The sequence below is a fragment of the Mesoplodon mirus genome, assembly GCF_964341445.2.
Source record: "Mesoplodon mirus genome assembly, chromosome: 9".
NCBI classification, from domain to species: Eukaryota; Metazoa; Chordata; class Mammalia; order Artiodactyla; family Ziphiidae; genus Mesoplodon; species Mesoplodon mirus.
The window spans coordinates 24,347,882-24,368,039 of NC_138985.1; the positions used below are offsets into that span (position 1 = coordinate 24,347,882).

At 40.3% G+C, this 20,158-nt stretch overlaps 1 protein-coding gene across 1 annotated transcript in view; it reads right to left on the minus strand.

Annotated features, from left to right (window-relative positions):
- The window catches only part of VPS41 (VPS41 subunit of HOPS complex), a 194,646-nt gene that overhangs the window by 86,715 nt on the left and 87,773 nt on the right, over positions 1–20,158 (minus strand). Inside the window, exons 6-7 of the mRNA XM_082631906.1 lie at positions 12,634–12,696; positions 8,890–8,955 (exon numbers count right to left, since the gene is read on the minus strand). Coding sequence (XP_082488032.1) covers positions 8,890–8,955; positions 12,634–12,696 — 129 coding nt within the window. The remainder of the gene's footprint in view (positions 1–8,889; positions 8,956–12,633; positions 12,697–20,158) is intronic.

A 20,158-nucleotide genomic window follows, 5' to 3' on the forward strand; every position in this document is an offset into this window, starting at 1 on the left:
CTCCTATCTCCTTTTGGAAACGGACTACCATTCCTGAAATCCAGATTCTACATGCTCACAGCACCTTACGTGGACCCTCTAACTGAGCTGTGCTCAAGAGGCAGAACTATTCACGCCAAATAGCCCTGTGAAATGACTGTGGTGTAGTCTGTACTGGTGACACCAACTTATAACTGCAGTAACTGTGACCCCTTGCTATAGAGCCTTGTCTTAAAAAAAAGGGGGGGGGGGGAAGGGAAAAACTTCTCAAGGTTAATGACAGTTATTTACATAGCCTTTTCTTTTTAAAAATTTTGTCTTATTTTTTTGTTGCAGTAGAGTTGATTTACAATGTGTTAGTTTCAGGTGCACAGCAAAGTGATTCAGTTATATATATATATATATATACACACACACACACACACATACTTTTTCATATTGTTTTTCATTATATGTTATTTAAGGATAATGAATATAGCTCCCTGTGCTCTACAGCCTTATTTTAAAAAGAGAGAGAGGGGCTTCCCAGTGTTAATGACAGTCCATTGGTACTAAACCCCACAAAAAACCATAATGAGCATACTAAACCAAACAATGATTCTTGCAGAGGAAATAACTATTCCAAATACTTAAGAACAGCCACAGCATTCTCAACATGCAAAGGAAGATATTTTCAGCAAGGAGCAAAGGATGGTTTGATTGCTCTAGGAAGACAGGTGGTAAAGCTTATCATCAGAATCCAGGGGGAAGCCGCAAACAATATGGAAATATTACACATGGAAAAGTTAGTTGAACTCATTAAAGAAAAAAGGTTTCTGTTCTCACCAGCCTTTTGTTTGTTTGTTTGTTTGTTTTCTTTTTCTTGCAGTACGCGGGCCTCTCACTGCCGTGGCCTCTCCCGTTGCGGAGCACAGGCTCCGGATGCGCAGACTCAGCGGCCATGGCTCATGGGCCCAGCCACTCCGTGGCATGTGGGATCCTCCCAGACCAGGGCATGAACCCGCGCCCCCTGCATCGGCAGGCGGACTCGCAACCACTGCGCCACCAGGGAAGCCCCTCACCAGCCTTTTGATGGCTATGAAACATGGGGGATTACTGAAGAAACTGCAGTTGCCATGGATCCATCTCCAGGATGTTGGGGGCTCTATATATCAACATCTAAAAAGCAACTGATGTTTGAGACAAATGCGCTTAACTCTGAAAGCAAGGAACAACGTCTGTTTCTGACACTGAAAATGATTTCTGTTTTAAGACCTAGATTTCCATTTTTAGCTTCAACCAGTACAGCAGAGAGAGAAAACCCCACCAAAATATACTTTTACAATATGGCTATTTTACAACTTGGCTTTACATTCCTAAGAAATATTTGTAAAGGTTACATTGTGCTTTACTTCCTATTGGTGGTTTTTAATCAGTTTTGGTATGTATACAGCATGAGATGAATTTCTAGGAATGGAACCACAATTTATAACACAGTGCCTAGAAGAAATGAAGGTGTTTCTTTACAATGGTTCTACATACAACCACTAGGACATAAATTTGGTGGTTGCCTGGGAAGTAATGTGTAAGAAAAGTTTGCATGTAGAAAACTGCCTAAGATCAAGCATCTGATCGCCTGCAGAAGAATTCTGAAGATCCACTGGTCAGTGGACTGGGCAGCATAACTGATGTCAAATCCTTTTTGAGGAAAAACAACAAGGTCCTAATGTATAGCACAGGGAACTATATTCAATATCCTGTGGATAAACCAGAATGAAAAAGAATATATATAACTGAATCACTTTGTTGTACAGCAGAAATTAATACAACATTGTAAATCAACTATACATCAATAAACTAAGGGACTTCCCTGGTGGCACAGTGGTTAGGAATCCGCCTGCCAATGCAGGGGACACGGGTTCAATCCCTGGTCCAGGAAGATCCCACATGCCGCGGAGCAACTAAGCCCATGTGCCACAACTACTGAGCCCACAGGCCACAACTACTGAAGCCCGCAAACTCTAGGGCCCGCATGCTGCAACTACTGAGCTGGCGTGATGCAGTTACTGAAGCCCGTGTGCCTAGAGCCCATGCTCCGCAACAAGAGAGAAGCCACTGCAATGAGAAGCCTGCACACCGCAATGAAGAGTAGCCCCCACTCGCCGCAACTACAGAAAGCCCGTGCACAGCAATGAAGACCCAACGCAGCCAAAACTTAAAAAAAATAATAATTAATTAAAAAAAATTTTCTAATTAAAAAAGCTTTTGTGACCCCAAGAACCCCATTTTCCATCTGACCAGGAGACAAGCAAACATATAAGGAAGCACCTCTACGTTTCACACTCAGTGGTCATAGTAGCTCGCTGGGCTGTCTAAATTCTAAAAAGATTCGCATTATTACAAAAAGCTGCTCCATGGCATCCTCTTCCAAAAAGAATCCAAAATGCAATTTGTTTTTTGCCGGTCATTCTCGGACACTGAGAAGCTAGCTGATGCATCTACATCTGTCCTTCAGGTAAAATTTGCCATAAGCCTTCAGCCCCAAACAGTGAAGCGCTTTTTCTCATTTCATGCACGCAGGTCCTTACCTCGTTTGCTGACTGACGTTTTCCAGCTTACAAAGCAAGCTGTCCCTGCGGCTAAAATGAGGGGACCTGGCCCACCACAACGCCAAACAGCTGACTCCCTCGTTTCGAAAAATGAACTCTGCTGCAAACTGCATCACGACAATTTAATAATTTGTCAAAGGAGGAGAATCAGTTATTATGAAGTGTATTTCAGAGTTCAAAGGTAAAGGTCGTAGGGAGCTCAAGTTTATCTGCTGACAGAGAAAGTTTGAGTAATTAAAAAAAAACAAACCCAGACAAGATCTGCTTTGCAGACTTATTTCTCAAAGAGATACCTCATTGCTATGCTCATGCATTCTAATTCTTGCTACACAAGGAGGTTACACTTAAAAAAAAAAAATCCATCGATTCTCATGTTTTAAAGCTCTCTCCAATGGCACTCTTAAGAGACGTGCTTTTCCTTTTCTTTTTTCAACATGAAAACAAAACAGAATTAAGAATAAGCTTTTTTTTTTTTTTTTGCGGTACGCGGGCCTCTCACTGCTGTGGCCTCTCCCGTCGCAGAGCACAGGCTCCGGACGCACAGGCTCAGCGGCCATGGCTCACGGGCCCAGCCGCTCCGCGGCATGTGGGATCTTCCCAAACCGGGGCACGAACCCGTGTCCCCTGCATTGGCAGGTGGACTCTCAACCACTGTGCCACCAGGGAAGCCCAAGAATAAGCTTTTTATGCTCATGTGTGAAGCACTGGAGTCCATAAATCCAGCTATGACATTCAACTACTAAGAAGTTACCTTAAAAACCTAAAATAAAAGATTATGCCACACAGAACTATTGCCTCCCCTTCCCTAGTCCTGGGTGGATAAGGAGCTCTCTCCAAAGACCTAACAAGCTAGAACCTTAAAAAGGAAGTATCGGGCTTCCCTGGTGGCGCAGTGGTTGAGAGTCCGCCTGCCGATGCAGGGGACACGGGTTCGTGCCCCGGTCCGGAAAGATCCCACATGCCGCGGAGCGGCTGGGCCGGTGAGCCATGGCCGCTGAGCCTGCGCGTCCGGAGCCTGTGCTCCGCAGTGGGAGAGGCCACAACAGTGAGAGGCCCACGTACCACAAAAAAAAAAAAAAAAAGGAAGTATCAACACATGTGTCAAACTGCAGTTTCAGGTTTTTTCTGCTACATGGCTGTTTTATGGAACTATTCTGAAATGTATCTTCTGATTACTTTTAAAGAAATATTTTTCCAGGAATCAAAATTTCTCATCAAATCAAATCAACTAAAATATTAAATTAGACATCTCTGTCAAATTTTCTTATGAAATGATACCATGAATATCTCACTGTAGGACATCCATCTTTCCTATTCCGCTTCTGTGGTCGCTGTGCTGCTTTCATCATTGTTTACAGAAGTTGGCATACAATTCCTAGATGCATTTAGCTTCAGTCTAAGTAAGATCAGTGTTCTTAAGGGTTAAGAATGCCTTAAGAATGCCTTTATTCCACATTACACCTTCATTTGGCTAGTCTTTGCTCCAATTTTTTTTAAGATTAAATTATTTCTTAAAGGCAGAAGGTCATTACCTCTCAGTTACATGATATTTGTCTTTGCTCTTTTTTCCCCTATATGGTCTGCCATCTACTCTAAACAGGGAGGTCTTGGTATCTGCAATGTATGATTATTGCAAGTTTATCACCATTTGCTAAATGCTGGACTCTTCAAACTAGCTCTGCTTAGTTTATGGCGCTGGTTGAAAACTGCAGTTAAATGATCAGAGTTGCAATTGGGCCAACACAGTCTTTGTTCTTCTCATTTATCAAAGGAACAAAATGCCATAACTCGGTTATAAGGGGAAAAAATGAGGTCCTCCTAAAAATTTGCTAACACCCTAAAAAAGAAAAGAATCTTTTCACAATAGTATCTGTTTCTTAATGTCACCTTCCAAAAAGCCTTTCTCTTAGTTTTTAAAATCAAAGGTGCATTCCTTAATGAAATCAGAAATATTTCCTGAAATATCTTCAACTAAATAAACCTATTTTAAAACAAACAAAACACACAAATGCCAAAAACCATGTAGCGGAAGTGATCTTTAAAAGTACATACCATACACATACAGAAGGAAGAAATCTCTCCGGAGATTTCTGCAAAGCACACCAAGCTGGTGCATGTTTTGGAAATCTCTGGTTATTTAACCCTGTACAAAGAAGTCACTATAGTTTATTGATTAAACACTAATTTTTACTACTCACTAAATACATATTTACACAATAAACTTTAATGAATCCAGAGAAATCAGTCAATAGTTTGTACGTTACAAGTCCCTGAATAGAGGGCACATTTACATACCAATGTTTCTTAAGCCTTTAACGTAAGTAGGAAAAATTATAATGGCCTTTAATTTTATTATATTTTTAACTGAAGTAGGTGTACAGCAAAGTGATTCAGTTATACATATATATTTATCTATTCTTTTTCAGATTCTTTTCCCTTATAGGTTATTATAAAATACTGAGTCAAGTTCCCTGTGCTATACAGTAGGTCCTTGTTGGTTATCTATTTTATATATAGTAGTGTGTATATGTTAATCCCAAACTCCTGACTTATCCCTCCCCCTCTCCTTTCCCCTTTGGTAATCATAGTTTGTTTTCTATGTCTGTGGGTCTATTTCTGTTTTGTAAGTAAGTTCATTTGTATCATTTTCTTAGATTCTACATATAAGCTATATTATAATGATATCTGTCTGGCTTACTTCACTTAGTACGAGAATCTCTAGGTCCATGTTGCTGCAAATGGCATTACTTCGTTCTTTTTTATGGCTGAGTAATATTCCATTGTATATATATATACCATATCTTCTTCATTCATTCATCTCTCGATGAACATTTAGGTTGCTTCCATGTTTTGACTACTGTTCACAGCAGCATTATTCATAATGGTCAAAAGGTGGAAACAACCCAAATGTCCATCAACTGATAAATATTTAAATAAAATATTTAAATAATAATTAAATATTGCTAAATAAAATATGATATATCCATACGATGAAATGTAATTTGGCCATAAAAAGGAATGAAGTCCTGATACATGCTACAACATGGATGAACCTAGAAAACTAATGAAAGAAGTCAGACATAAAGGCCACATACTTATTGTATGATTCCATTTACATGAAATACCCAGAATTTATATGAAATATCCAGAACAGGCAAATTTATAGAGAAGTGAAATACATTAGTGGTAGCTTGGGGCTGGGAAGTGGGGGAAGGGGAATATGGAGTAACTGCTAATGGGGACGAGGTTGGAATGATGAAAATGCTCTAAAATTAGATTATGGTGATGGTTGCACAACTCTGTAAATATACTAAAAACCATTGAATTGTACACTCTAGTTTTTTGGCTGTGCCGCGCAGCATGCGGCATCTTAGTTCCCCGACCAGGGGTGGAACCTGCGCCCCCTGCAGTGAAAGCGTGGAGTCTCAACCACAGGACCAGCAAGGAAGTCCCTGAATTGTACACTTTAAACTAGTGAACTTTATGGTATGCAAATTACATATCAACAAAGCTATTAAAAAATCTAAAAGAGATGACAATATCATTTACATTGACATGTGGAATCCTCTGATTCTTCACTTCAAAATATCACACATATACTTTTATCAAGCTCAATATCCGAAGTCCTTTATACAATATACTAACCCTTTGGTGTGTGTTTTTTCTTTTAAATTATTTTAATCCAGAAATTCTAACAATATCATTTTTTTAAAACTTTTTCACCACATGACCTGAAATGTTTTTAATTTATATACACATAATTAAACATCTTTTTGTGCTTGGGAAGAAATATCTACCCATGCATTTCTGGAGAAGTGAATAGGAAAAAAGGAGAAAAGACAATGCTGTCTCTTAGAACAGTGAACACAGAAGAACTTGTCAAGCAGTCAGTGATAACCAAAAAGATGAACCAAATCTCTGATGTTCTTGCCTGTTCAGCATTCAGTGAATTCTACTTATTTTACTGCTATTCACAAGGTAGTCTTTGTATAAATTCCAACTTCTCTCCATATGACCTTGCCAGCACTTGGATGCTGGACTACTCTGTCGTCCATATAATTACTCATGTATCTACTCAACAAGCTTTGGCCCAAACAGCTACATTCACAAGGTCCTTCCTACAGATGTTTGTAAATCATGTCAAATGCTAAGTAGAAGGATGGAGAACATGAAATTGACACAGTTAACCCAGGCATCCTGCAGGTTGACAAGACATTCATGTAGCAAAACTACTGTGGCAAACTACATCAGACTATAGGTATCCTTCACAGTATAAAAGCAATTATTAACCTCCATCAATAAGCTGATTATTAAGAACACACACCAACACATCAGGAAAATCCCAAAGTATGAGTTTGAGTCCACTTGGACATCACTCATATTATCTCTAATATGTTCTTTCATACCAATACCTTCAAAAAATAGGGGACAACTGTAAAATCTCTAACTTCTGAAACTGGAAAGCTAGAACTCAAAACTGCATCCCCACTAGGGAAATACTTCAACCAAAGTGATTTATCAATATTTTAAGTTATCAACATTTTATGAGAGATTGCTCTTAAGAAGGCAACAGATCTTTTAGAAAGCAGATACTCCAGCCCCAGTCAAGCCTTCAGATGAGTGCAGTCCTGGGCAAAAAATAGACTGAAAATCTCACAAGAGACCCTGAGCCAGAGCCATACAGGAAAGTCACTCTTTAATTTCTGACCTGTGAGATAATGAAAGTTTGTTGTTTTAGGCCACTTAAACAAAAAAACACAGTGAATTCAGCATTCTTTATCCCCACTGAGTTTTAAATAAAAATGCCTGGGTTTAAATTATACTGTCACCTACAAATTGGCACTTGCTATTTACCTCTACAAGGATTAAATTAAGAGCCACTGTGGCAGCTGACCTTCAAAACCCTCTGAAAGGAGTTCAGGGTGGAGATCAGAAATCAGGCACTCTGTGCTCTGGGTTAAAAAAAAAAAACAAAAAAAAACTGGCAGAACAGGTCTTCAGATAGTTAGATATTTTCAGGAGCCAATTTTATGAGCCCAATTCTTGCATCTCCTCGTATCTAGAAAAACACTAAAATCCTTCATGGAGACGTCTGCTCCTTCAGTAACCTTCATGAGACTAGTAGAAAAATATGTGCAAAAAATGTGTGCTTGACTGCATGGACTCCCCCTTCACCAAAATCACATATATACTGACCTTCCGCCCTACCTCTTTGGAGCAGTTCCTCAGAGCTATCTGAAATGCTGTCTCCCGGGCTATAGCCCTCATTTTGCCCCAGATAAAACTTAACTCACAACTCTCACATTGTGCATTTTTTTTTCAGTCGACAACAGCTAAGTGAATTCATGCTCTATCTCACATAAAATTTCCTAACTAGAAAAGTACTTAGTAAAGAAATACTTTAACAAGAGGAATTTTAAAGTTACTCTTTCCTGAGGCCAACAAAGACAAGTAAGGTAGCTATTTCTTTCAGGAGTGAATTAGCTGCAGGTCTAAGATAAAGTTAGTTTAAATCTGTAATTCCCACTGATTAATTCTATAGACATTCTATGAATGCCCTATCATTCTATGAAGCTGCTGACCAAGGGAAAAAGACAGATAACTACTACAGAACATTCCAAATCATTTGGTAGCTGAGCCTCAAAGCAGCCATTCCATAGCTATACCCTGCTATAGAAATACCGCACAGAGCCTTCTCTCCACTGATCCCCAAACTGAATATGAAGGAACATTCAGAGTTCCAGGACAGTGGTAGCATTTTATTATAAAAATTGTTTTTAAAAAATCCCTGGTGAATAAAAATAGAAAAATGAACTTATTCTATAAGCAGAGTCTTTAATTTTAGAATTTATCTACAAACATGTAAATGTACAAAAGGATTATTTTACTCTCTTATTTTTTAAATAGCACTAAGATGATAAAATATGCCAGGAACATGTCAGTAAAAAAGAGCCATAATTGTTCTAACACTTTCTCAAGGCCTGTATGAGATTTTCTACAAGGGGAAAAAACACTAGTTCACTTGCTCTTTTGTTACTGTTAAATGCTACTTCTTCTTTGTGGAAGGGACAATATTTCAAAGCACTAGGTGGTCGCTGGAGTAACATCTGTTTTTGCCCTACATCTGCTTCAAAGGAATGTCAGTGAGAAGCACTGAGGCCACACCTCCCCCAGGAGGTGATGGTCTCATGATTTCACTACATTGTGCTTTTGCGAATTTTCTCTGCATGAAGAGGCAGACATTAAAAATATTAAAGATAAATTAAAGAGCAAACAGAACCCCCTCAAAGACAGCATGTGACGGTCAACACGCAGCGTTTACCTTCTTCCCTCCGGTCACAAACTGCTTGCAGCTGGATCTCACGAAATGCGGATGCACGGCAATGATCTGCAAGGGAATAAGGACCCAACAGTGGTTTAGGAGTCACAGCTCCAGCACAGAATGAAAGCCCTTTGTACATTACCGGCAGCATGATCTAAAAATCAACCCGGTATCCTGGTAGGAAGTAATCTATGCAGGTAATATTCTGCACCGAGGATGAGTTTTGCTCTGGTATGAAAAGGTTTCTTCTACGAAGCTGGGTCAAAGCTAAAAGATGAGAGTGAACAGTTGTTTCTGGCTGAGTGGGACCCTCTGAGTGGGTGCCCCTCTTTAGAGACAGCCAAGGCAGTCAGTAGAGGCAGCGAGATATCACAAATGTTTGTAACTGAATACATTTCATAGAAGAAACCCAGAGAAAGAACCCAACTATCTCCTTGTCCAGACGCCTTCCAGTGACTGAGAGCACCCAGTGGAACAGGACTGGTGATACAGCCTCAGACACTTAGCACAATTACATCCGCACCCTAACAGCAGAAAGACAACAGAGCTGCAGGACCCAGGAGCTCCGGAGCTCAGCATCCAGGCCCTTCCCTTTCACCTCCAGCCTCAGTTCCCGGCCCGCTGGTTCTCATCCGCTCTCCACGATCTCCTCCCAACCCCTGAGAAAGGCTGCTCTCAAGGCTGCTCCCTCCCTCATCACCGTTTACTTCACTTGCCAGTGGCGTTTCTGAAGGTCTGGTGGCTGCACTCAGTGTAAACCCATCTTCGGGGCTCCCCTTTTATGGCTGTCAGCCTGCAGAGACACTGCCTCCTTATTTTCTTACCCGCAAGCCCATGTATTCATCAACTAATACACTGTGTTTTTTTCCAACCTAACAGAATATTTCTGGGCATTAAAAAAAATTCACACAATTACACCTTCATAAAACTCCAACTAAATACATTCTACACTCTTATTAATTAACTAATATATTTCCACCCTCCAACGGAATAGATTCCTCTTCCTACACGGTCATTTTGAGGGCATTTAGCATATGACTCCTCATTTCTCTTACCATTCCTCCTTCCCAGGTTAGCCTTTCTTCCCTTCCACATTTCCCTAATCCATCCTGGATATCAATGGAATCATTTGCATATTCTGTTGTTACACATTCTTAAAATCTCTTAGGAGAGTCCTCTTAGCTCTCTTACAATGCATCATCCTATGTCGCAGCTGCTGTTCCAGACATCCCCATGCCCCTCCACCACATTACCTTACCCCTTTTTTCTCCTCCTCACCCATAAGAAACCAAGGCCATCAGGGTCACTGCCCTTGACTGCGGGTCCTTCACTGCCCAATGTAGCAACATTTGGGCTTGGCCTCACCGGTGGGGGGCTGGAGGACTCGTATCCAAGGTTTCTCTCCCATCCCTTAGTGCCGCTCCACTAAGTCTTCCCTTTCTCTTATTTTTGATCTTTCCCCCTCTACTGACTTTTTACCATCAACCAAAACATGACCAGCAGAAATGTTCCTGGGACCCTGGCTTTCTCTCCATCTATCAGATAAGTTCCCTTCGTCATCATGAAATTTCTTGGAAGAGGAGTCTACACTGCTTGTTTCTACTTCTTCATCTCCAATTTACTCCTTGACACGTGGTGAGCCTCCTGCTACGTGTTTCAGTCCCCACCTCGTGTCATCTCTGCACTGCCTTTCCCACAATGACCACTCCTTCCTTCTGGAAACCCTCTCTCCTTTGGCTTCCCTGACACCACTCTCCTGGGTCTCCTCCGATCCCCCTAACTAATTCTTCTTAGATTCCTCACTGTTTTTTTTTCTCCCACTACCTTAATCTTTAAATTAGTGCTCCTGAATTATTTCACCATCAGTCTTCTCACTCTTCTTTTTTTTAATATCTTCATTGGAATATAATTGCCTTACAATGTTGTGTTAGTTTCTGCTGTACAGCAAAGTGAATCAGCTATATGTATACATATATCCCCATTATCTCCTCCCTCTTGTGTCTCCCTCCCACCCTCCCTATCCCACCCCTCTAGGTGGTCACAAAGCACCAAGCTGACCTCCCTGTGCTATGCGGCTGCTTCCCACTAGCTATCTATTTTACATTTGGTAGTGTATATATGTCAATGCTAACTCTCTCACTTTGTCCCAGTTTCCCCTTCACCCCGTATCCTCAAGTCCATTTTCTATGTCTGTGTCTTTATTCCTGCCCTGCCACTAGGTTCATCAGTACCACTTTTTTAGATTCCATATATATGTGCATTAGCGTCGGCATTTGTTTTTCTCTTTCTGACTTACTTAACTCTGCATGACAGACTCTAGGCCCATCCACCTCATTACAAATAACTCAATTTCATTCCTTTTTATGGCTGAGTAATATTCCATTGTATACATGTGCCACATCTGACTCTTTAACTGGATAACATCTTTCAAAATGGTTTCATCTTACTCAGCTGTGGTTATCCATTTTGTGTTTTTAAGGCCAATCTCCATACTGAGGTCCATATTCATGTTTCCATGAATGTTTCCTACATAACATTTCCACCAGATGTGCTACAGTTATCTAGACTCAAGCCCAAACTAGCAACATCCTTCCTCAAACCATCCCTTATTTCCACTGATGGCATTCCCACACACCATTACCAAAGCAAGACCCTGGATCTACCCTCAGCTCCTCCATCTTTTATGACCCTCGGCCACGCCATCACTAAGTCTTAGTACGTCTGCCTCCTCGAGGCTTTCCCAAGTCATTCCTTCTACACCATCTTGAGTACTCACTATCCCTCTTTTCACTGAGCTCCTGTAACACCATTTCTAGAGTACAGCATTAGCCTTCTAAATTGTCTCCTGTCCCCAATCACTCTCTTGCTTACATCCCCCTGCACTGTGGCGGGGCTGGCTTTCTAAAACACACATCAGATCCCATCTCTCCTTCACCTGTTGATCAATAAATGTTTGACTAAACACCTGAGAAAACTGAACGACCTCTTCCTTTAACAACCGTAATACCCACCGTAACTACTATGACTGTTATCTAAAGTCGGTCCTTCTGCCTCGGGTCTATCAGCTCTCACATCTAACACTGTTAGAGCTGCCATATTACTTTTCCTTAAGCTTAGCTCAGTTTACGCCACTTCTTTGCTCTCCAACATTCAATAATTTCTCCTTATCTACCAGATGGAGTCCAAATTCCTTAGCCTGAATATAAAGCCAGCGTCAATCAGCCTGTGCAGCTTTCCTGCCAAGTCAGTATTTTATGCACCATCTAAACTAGACTATTTGCCACTTCCTGAACACGATTTGAATTTTCTAGCCTCTCCGTTTATATTATACTGTTCTTCCACATGGGAAGTCAGCTTTCTCCATCAGCCCTGTATATTAAAGCCCAAACAACAGTGCATCTACAAAGCCATCATTAATGAGGACAGCTAGAAGTAACCTCTCTCAGTTATAGATTCCTTAATACTGTTTTTACCTCTTTGAGTCTTTAATCACAGATTGTGTGTGTGTGTGTGTGTGTGTGTGTATCATCTCACCCACTACAACAAAAGATTCCTGAGGACAGACTGAGATCACAGTCACATACATTCTGTGTACCTTCCCAGCATCAGATAGTATCTGGTACATTGGTTGAACAGATACTTACTGACAAAATTAATTCAAGATTGGTAGTGTTCAAAGTATTATAATCCTATTGCCTTTGTTGAGAAAATCCTTAGAAAAATTAAAACTTACTGAATACTTACTTTAATGGGACAGTCAAAAGTCTCATGAAATTCTTCTCCAGAATATAGTCCAAACACCTGCACCTAAAAAGTAAATGGATCTTGTCAGTTCACCATGATGGTAACAAAGAAGGCTGCTGAGTCAATGAGAACACATACTATCAATAAAAAAGTAGAATACGGGATTTCCCTGGTGGCGCAGTGGTTAAGAATCTGCCTGCCAATGCACGGGACATGGGTTCGAGCCCTGGTCTGGGAAGATCCCACATGCCGCAGAGCAACTAAACCCGTGCACCACAGCTATGGAGCCTGCGCTCTACAGCCTGCGAGCCACAACGACTGAGCCCACATACCACAACTACAGAGGCCTGCACACCTAGAGCCCGTGCTCCGCAATGAAGAGTAGCCCCCACTCGCTGCAACTAGAGAAAGCCCGCAAGCCTGCACACAGCAACGAAGACCCAACAACGCAGCCAAAATTAATAAATTTATTTTTTTTAATCTTTAAAAAAAAAGTAGAACACTTAGTAATCTAAAGCCCTTGTAATCTCTATTAAATATCCAATGAAAACAATTCTATGGGGGTGAAAACACACTGCTGAAATTAAATTTTTACATGTATCTCATGGATAGAGTTCCCTTTGCACACAAGTTTGTTTTATTTATTAAATGGACGTCAACTTTAAAAATGAAATAGATATGAATAGGTTACTAATACCCTTTTATGAACTTCCCATAGACTATTCCTAAAGGAATTATTTATTCCTTTCCTTGAAGGAAAAAGGAGCTTCTTTTTTGAGTCACAGATATATAAATCAACTGTGCAGATCAAAGTAGCAAAAGATTAGGTGAACTGCACTTCATTTACAATATTATCTTGAATCTATTTAGAGTGTATAAATGTAAGATTTAATTTTCTCCTTATCAGTGCCTCCCTAAAAGTTGTTTAATCTTAACCTTTTCTCTGAGTGGTTGACTTTAAAAATTGAATAACATACATATTCAATTGAGTAATGTACATAAAGGGTACAGATGACAGATTCAGAGCTTGACAAATTTTTATGATATGAACATATCGCTGCAACCGCGACCCAGGTCAAGAAGTAGAACTCAAGGAGCTCCCCTGTGTTCCTTCCCATTCATTCACACCCTCACAAACTAACCACTCCTCCAAAATCTATCACTTTCAGTAAGTTGTCCTAATGTTTGAATTTTATATAAATAGAATCATAAACTATTTCACTGGCTTCTTTCACTCGACATTTTCTTTCTGATATTTATCCATACTGCTATGTACGTACAGCAGGAGCTGGTTCTTTGTCATTGCCCTATAGTATTTCAATGTATGAATACATCATAATTTATGTATCCATCTTCCACTGATCATTTGGGTTGTTTCCAGACGGAGGCTATTATGAATAATGCTGCAGTGAAAACTCTTTCCAAATCTTTTGGTCCACTTATATACCCATTTATGAAGAAATGGAATTGTTGAGTCAAAGGTTATGCATCTGTTCACATCTAATAGACAGACAAACGACTTTGCAAAGTGGTTCCAATCAATTTACACTCTCACAAGCACAGTGTATGAATTCCAGGAGCTCTCAAACACTTGGAACCAGCTATTAGGGGCACTTAGAACTATTTCCCAACACTTGAGATGTGTTCACTCTTTTTCTAGTCTCTAGAAGAGTGGTGTTATTTCTTCTTTAAATTTTTAAGAATTCACCTGTGAAGCCATCTAGGTCCAATGGCTCTCTGTGAGAAAGTTTTTCATTACAAATTCAATTTTTTAAATAGATATAAAACTACCTAGACTTTTTCTTGCTTTCATCTTAGTAAGTTTTTTGTTTTTTTGTTTTTCCTTTTTTGGCTGTGCAGCATAGCATGCAGGATCCTAGTTCCCCAACCAGGGATCAAACCCGTGACCCCTGCATTGGAAGTGCAGAGTCTTAACCACTGGACCACGAGGCAAGTCCCCATCTTAGTAAGTTCTGAGTAGTTCATGTGTGCAAGTTCCAAGAGGAAAATGTACTCATGTTATGATATCATTTGAGGAGATAAATTGTTTCATTAAACTATAAAATCTTTAGAATATTCCACTCATTTTGTGACTGCTGTTTTTATGCCCTTGTGCCAAGTATGTTATTTGGGTTCCAAGAACAGCACATGGTACAATAACATAGAGGGAATTTGATTTACTCAGAGGTAGTCTGTTAAAATGTATTCTTGATATGGCAAATACATGTAGGCCCCACTACCACCTTGCTTCTCACTGTTCAGAGCGTATTGCATCACTGCTTTTATGTGAATGTATACGCACAGGATGCATTGAACTTCTTATAAAATGGCGGTAAAGAAGCTCAAAAGAAAAGCACTGCATTCAGAGTTTTACTCTATCCCAGGAAGTTGTAGTTGAATGAGCCCAACAAATCCAAGAAAACGGGGTCCAAATAAGACAAGTACTGTATCACCTGAATCTTAATGGAGTAAATTAACAAGTGCTCAAGTTATTAATGTTACATCAGTAGAAACTCATGCTAAACTAGGAAGTTTACATTGTTCTAACATAAGCTACTTCTATGAAGTCATTCTAACAATGTCGCTGACAACGTGGTCCCCTATCAACTCTTACACTCCTACTACCAACTTGGACCTCTAAATGCTTCCACGTGCTTTACCTCCGTGGGTCTCAGGCCAGACTGCACGGTTAGGATTCCTGGAAATTAATGGCCACATCCCACCCTAGACAAACTGAACTTTCTGGTGGGGTAAAATGATGTTTTTTTTTTTTTCAGGTGGAACGTATTTATTTCACTCATACTGTGGTCAACATCTACAATGTCTAGATGTTCCTCTTAGTTCTCAATTGATTTTTTAGCTGTAATTTGACTCACTTTTAACCAATGGGGAAGTCCCGTGTGAGGCACAGCAAACGTTCTAGGCTCACATTCCAATCGCAAAGTGTATTTCGATAACCTCTCCTCAAAGATGTGATGTCACTTCTCAGTCTTCTCCGATTGTGGAGGGAACAACCTTCTGGAAAAGCTGTCTATGAAAATGGCCAGTGTCATTCTGGCTTTTTTAGACATTTTATTCTGAATTAAACTATCCTTATGGATTTGAAAATGAGAAGAAATACCTTTAAGATGATATTTTTAGATTGATAACGGACAGTATGTAACTAGCAGTGAAAATCTTGCTCTGCCTTACTTGGCCCTTATAGCAAGACAGCTAGGGATGAAAGCAAACACCATTATGCCTGTTTAACAGATGATTCTGTGGAAAAATAAATGACTCACCTGAGGTTGTAAAAATCAAGAAGAGTATTCCAAGCCCTATTTTCTACCCTCTATCATTATAGGAGCTAGCCTAAACTTTGCAAATCATAAAGATATCGTTCTACAATATATAAAGTGTAAGAAAAGTAGAATAGGGAAAAGAAAATCAAAAGCCTCAAATATGTGCCAAACTAACGTGAAAGGGAATGAATTAGACAATGCTACAACAGAAGTTGACACTAAATGCAGCAGACTATTCATTCCAATGGATAAAGTTCCTTCTGCTTATAACAGGGTAAAGATGATTTTAAGAACAAAAGTTAAGTGATTTTTATTGCAGGGAAAAGTACATGAGCTGAAAACAAACAAATATGAGCCCGTCGAAAAAGACTGAGGTATCAGTGAGAAAATAAATATTAGAAATATTGTAAATCTAATGGTGAAAATTAAATTATGAATTTCCAGGGGTGTCCCTTTACAAATCACAAATCAACAACAAAACAAACAAAAAAATGAATCCATACGAAGATATAATAGTAGAGTGATAAGAAGGAATAAACAGAAGAGAACAAATTGCAGAAGTTCTTAGAAAACAGGCTGACACTCATAACTACCCTTTAGAACTAGTGGAAGCAAAAATGTCATAGCGTACCCGGATTAGGGGCTGGAGGGGTGTTTGCTGAAGGCGGCAAAACAAGATTAGAACTCTTAGATTAGTCTCTATTAGTATGTTTAACTGAATAACATTTTCCTCAACTGTCATTGTCTCCTTCAGTATGGAAAACACTGAGACTTCACAAGACAAATCTCATAAACTTTACCAGTACAAGCAGGGTGAGTTGTAAAACCTTTGATATTTTGGTTCATTTCACTAATGTGACACCCAAACTAGTTGGTCAGAACTTAAACTACTAAAGCTAGTAAAATCCAAAACAATTCTCATTCATTTCCCCTCTCTCTCCCTCTTTATTTGTCATTTTCTCAGTGATTAGCACACTCCTCTGTGAAAAGAATCCGTTGAATGATTGCCTAGAAAGTTTGGGCTTTTAGGAAGATTGCATCTGAGTTAAGAATCATATTTTTAAAGGTTAAAATAGAGAGGATCCTTTCGATAATGGTATCCCCTATAGCAGCCCTGACAACCTCTCCCAACTTGTCACAAAAATACCTAGTGAAGAAAAAGAGAAAATTCAGAACAATTGGCCTTAGAGTCGATCTACTGCAAAGTCTTGGAGGATTTCTCATTAACTACAAACTCACAGAGCCATAGGAGGACCACAAAATGTATGTGCTATGTGTTTACCACCAGAAGTAAAGAGACCCTACCCTCATGAAACAATCAGGAAGATGTATAAGCCTTCTTCCCTTTAGCATGGAGTTCTATGTATTTGCAAACCAGAAAACTGGGCGACGGGCCAGCTGACATAGAGAAACTGTGAATGAGGTGACCAGAGTGTTGGACAGCCCTCCCAGCTATTACTTCATTGTAACAGCCCCTCTCAAACCCCGGCTTGCAAATAACAACAGGTCAAGCATTAGAAGAACAGGGGTGAACATGTAAACTGTCATTCCATCTAGGGCAGTGGCTGGAGGGACCCTCGCAGGGGAGATGGCAGGTTTTCATATTCTCCACCCATGGAGGGTGTCAAAGACCCAGGAGGGAAGATAGAAGAGGCTCCCGGTTCACTGGAGGAGCTGCCTTAACTGGATACCTCCAGTCAGAGGAAATGGAGCTCATTAACAGGTCCCTATGTGAGCTGAAGGGTGATTCTACAACACCCAAAAGGATAACAAGCAGGGCCTGAATCTGTTTGCTAACCCAGGTTCAGAAAGAGTTTGTCTCCCTGTTCTGGAATGGATAAATGAGTAACAAAAATGCACACAAGGTCTATAAAAAGAATACCGCAGAACACAATTCCAGTGACTCAGAGGGAGAAAAACCATGCTTTAAAAAATGTTTTAATAGGGACTTCCCTGGTGGTCCAGTGGTTAAGACGCCATGCTTCCACTGCAGGGGGTGCAGGTTCGATCCCTGGTCGGGGAGCTAAGATCCCACATGCCGTGCAGCACGGCCAAAAAAAAAAAAAAAAAAAAAAAAAAAAAAAAAAAAAAGTTTTAATAGTAACCAGAAAAGGAAAAAACAAACAAACTACAAAAACTATTTGTCAACTTCAATAAGAAGAAGAGACCTCTATGAATCTGGAGCAAAGGATAGGACAACAATGATAATGATGATGGTAACAGCTGACGACTACGTGTTTCTTCTGTTCCAGATACTATTCCAAACCACTAACATATATTAACTAATTCATTTCTCCTAATGATTAATGAGGCAGGTACTGTTACTATCCCCCCTTTTATAGAGAAGGAAATAGGGTGAAGCACAGAGAGGTTTGAATCACTTAGCTGACAACACACAGCTCAAATGTGGCAGGATAATTCCACTCCCAACCACTCCACCTCTAAGACACTCTAAGACATGCAAGAAGTCATAATTTTTGGTTTTAAAAATTAAACATAGATCAGGCTGACGTGAAAAGAAACTTGGGAGAGATCGAAAGAGTTCAGGAGAAACAAAAAGGCAAAACAGAATAAAAATCTACTCCAGAAAGCAAAATTGATATTGGAAGCAAAGTACCTCAGCAAAGGGGCCAAAGAAGAAGAGAAACTCTCCCTGACTACAGAGAAATGAGAGGATAAAAACCATGAGAAAGCAAAGCACATGTGTGAGGTATATGTATGTGTGTGTGTATGTGTGTGTGTGTGTGTGTGTGTGTCGCAAAACATGACGAATTTTTCTTACAGTGTCTTTTCTTTCTTTTTAAAAAATTAATTTTTAAAGATTTGAGTATAGTTGACTTACAATGTTCTGTTAGTTTCAGGTGTATAGCAAAGTGAGTCAGTTATACATACACATATATCCACTCTTTTTTAGATTCTCTTCCCATACAGGCCATTACGGAGTACTGAATAGAGTTTCCTGTGCTATTTACTAAGTTCTTAGTAATTATCTATTATATATACAGTAGTGTGTATATGTCAATCCCAATCTCCCAATTTATCCCTCCCCCTCCGACGTAAATCACAGCAAGATCTTTTTTTGATCCACCTCCAAGAGTAATGAAAGTAAAAACAAAAATAAACAAATGGGACCTAATTAAACTTAAAAGCTTTTGCACAGCAAAGGAAACCATAAACAAAACAAAAAGAAAACCCACAGGATGGGAGAAAATACTTGCAAATGAAGTGACCGACAAGGGATTAATCTCCAAAATATATAAACAACTCGTGCAGCTCAATATCAAAAAAACAACTCAATCAAAAAAGTGGGCGGGGGGCTTCCCTGGTGGTGCAGTGGTTGGGAGTCCGCCTGCCGATGCAGGGGACACGGGTTCGTGCCCCGGTCCGGGAAGATCCCACATGCCACGGAGCGGCTGGGCCCGTAAGCCATGGCCGCTGAGCCTGTGCATCCGGAGCCTGTGCTCCGCAACGGGAGAGGCCACAACAGTGGGAGGCCAGTGGGCGGAAGATCCAAATAGACATTCCTCCAAATGACCAAAAAGTACATGAAAAGATTCTCAACATCACTAATTATTAGAGAAATGCAAATCAAAACTACAGTGAGGTATGACCTCACACCGGTTAGAATGGCCATCCTCAAAAAATCTACAAACAGTACATGCCGAAGAGGGTGTAGAGAAAAGGAAACCCCCCACATATACTTTCAAAAGAGAAGAAGGGCGGATACGGCTTATCCATTCACCGCTTACCTTGGAAAGGTGAGTGAGGTACAACAAAATGGGAGGGGAAGAGGCCAGACTACAGGTGGTTAGTGAAGGGTTAGCAATAAAAACACAATGAACTTAGAACTGCCCACACACCCAGCACTGGCTCTGCCACATTCCCATCCAGGCCTCGCACTGTGCCCACTGCCCAGCTGAGGCAGTGGAGGGGCCAGGGGTCAAGCAACATCCCTGACCTAACAGAGAAGAGTGGGAAAGCCGCCCAGGCAGGCGCGGTGCAGAGCGATGCTCTTAGCCTCAGCGCAATACCGCCTCCAGCCTAAGCATTATTGAGTTTCTCTGAAGAAATGAAAACACGTGGAACTGAATCAAAATCAGGACTGAAGTCAACTTTCCTGAAATGAAAACAATACTTCAGTATATGGATCAAAAGGACTTACCCTCTTCCAGACAAAATGAATGAAAATAGACCCAAACAAGACATTAACTTAGCAAACTGAATTACAAGGGCTGTTCGTTGCC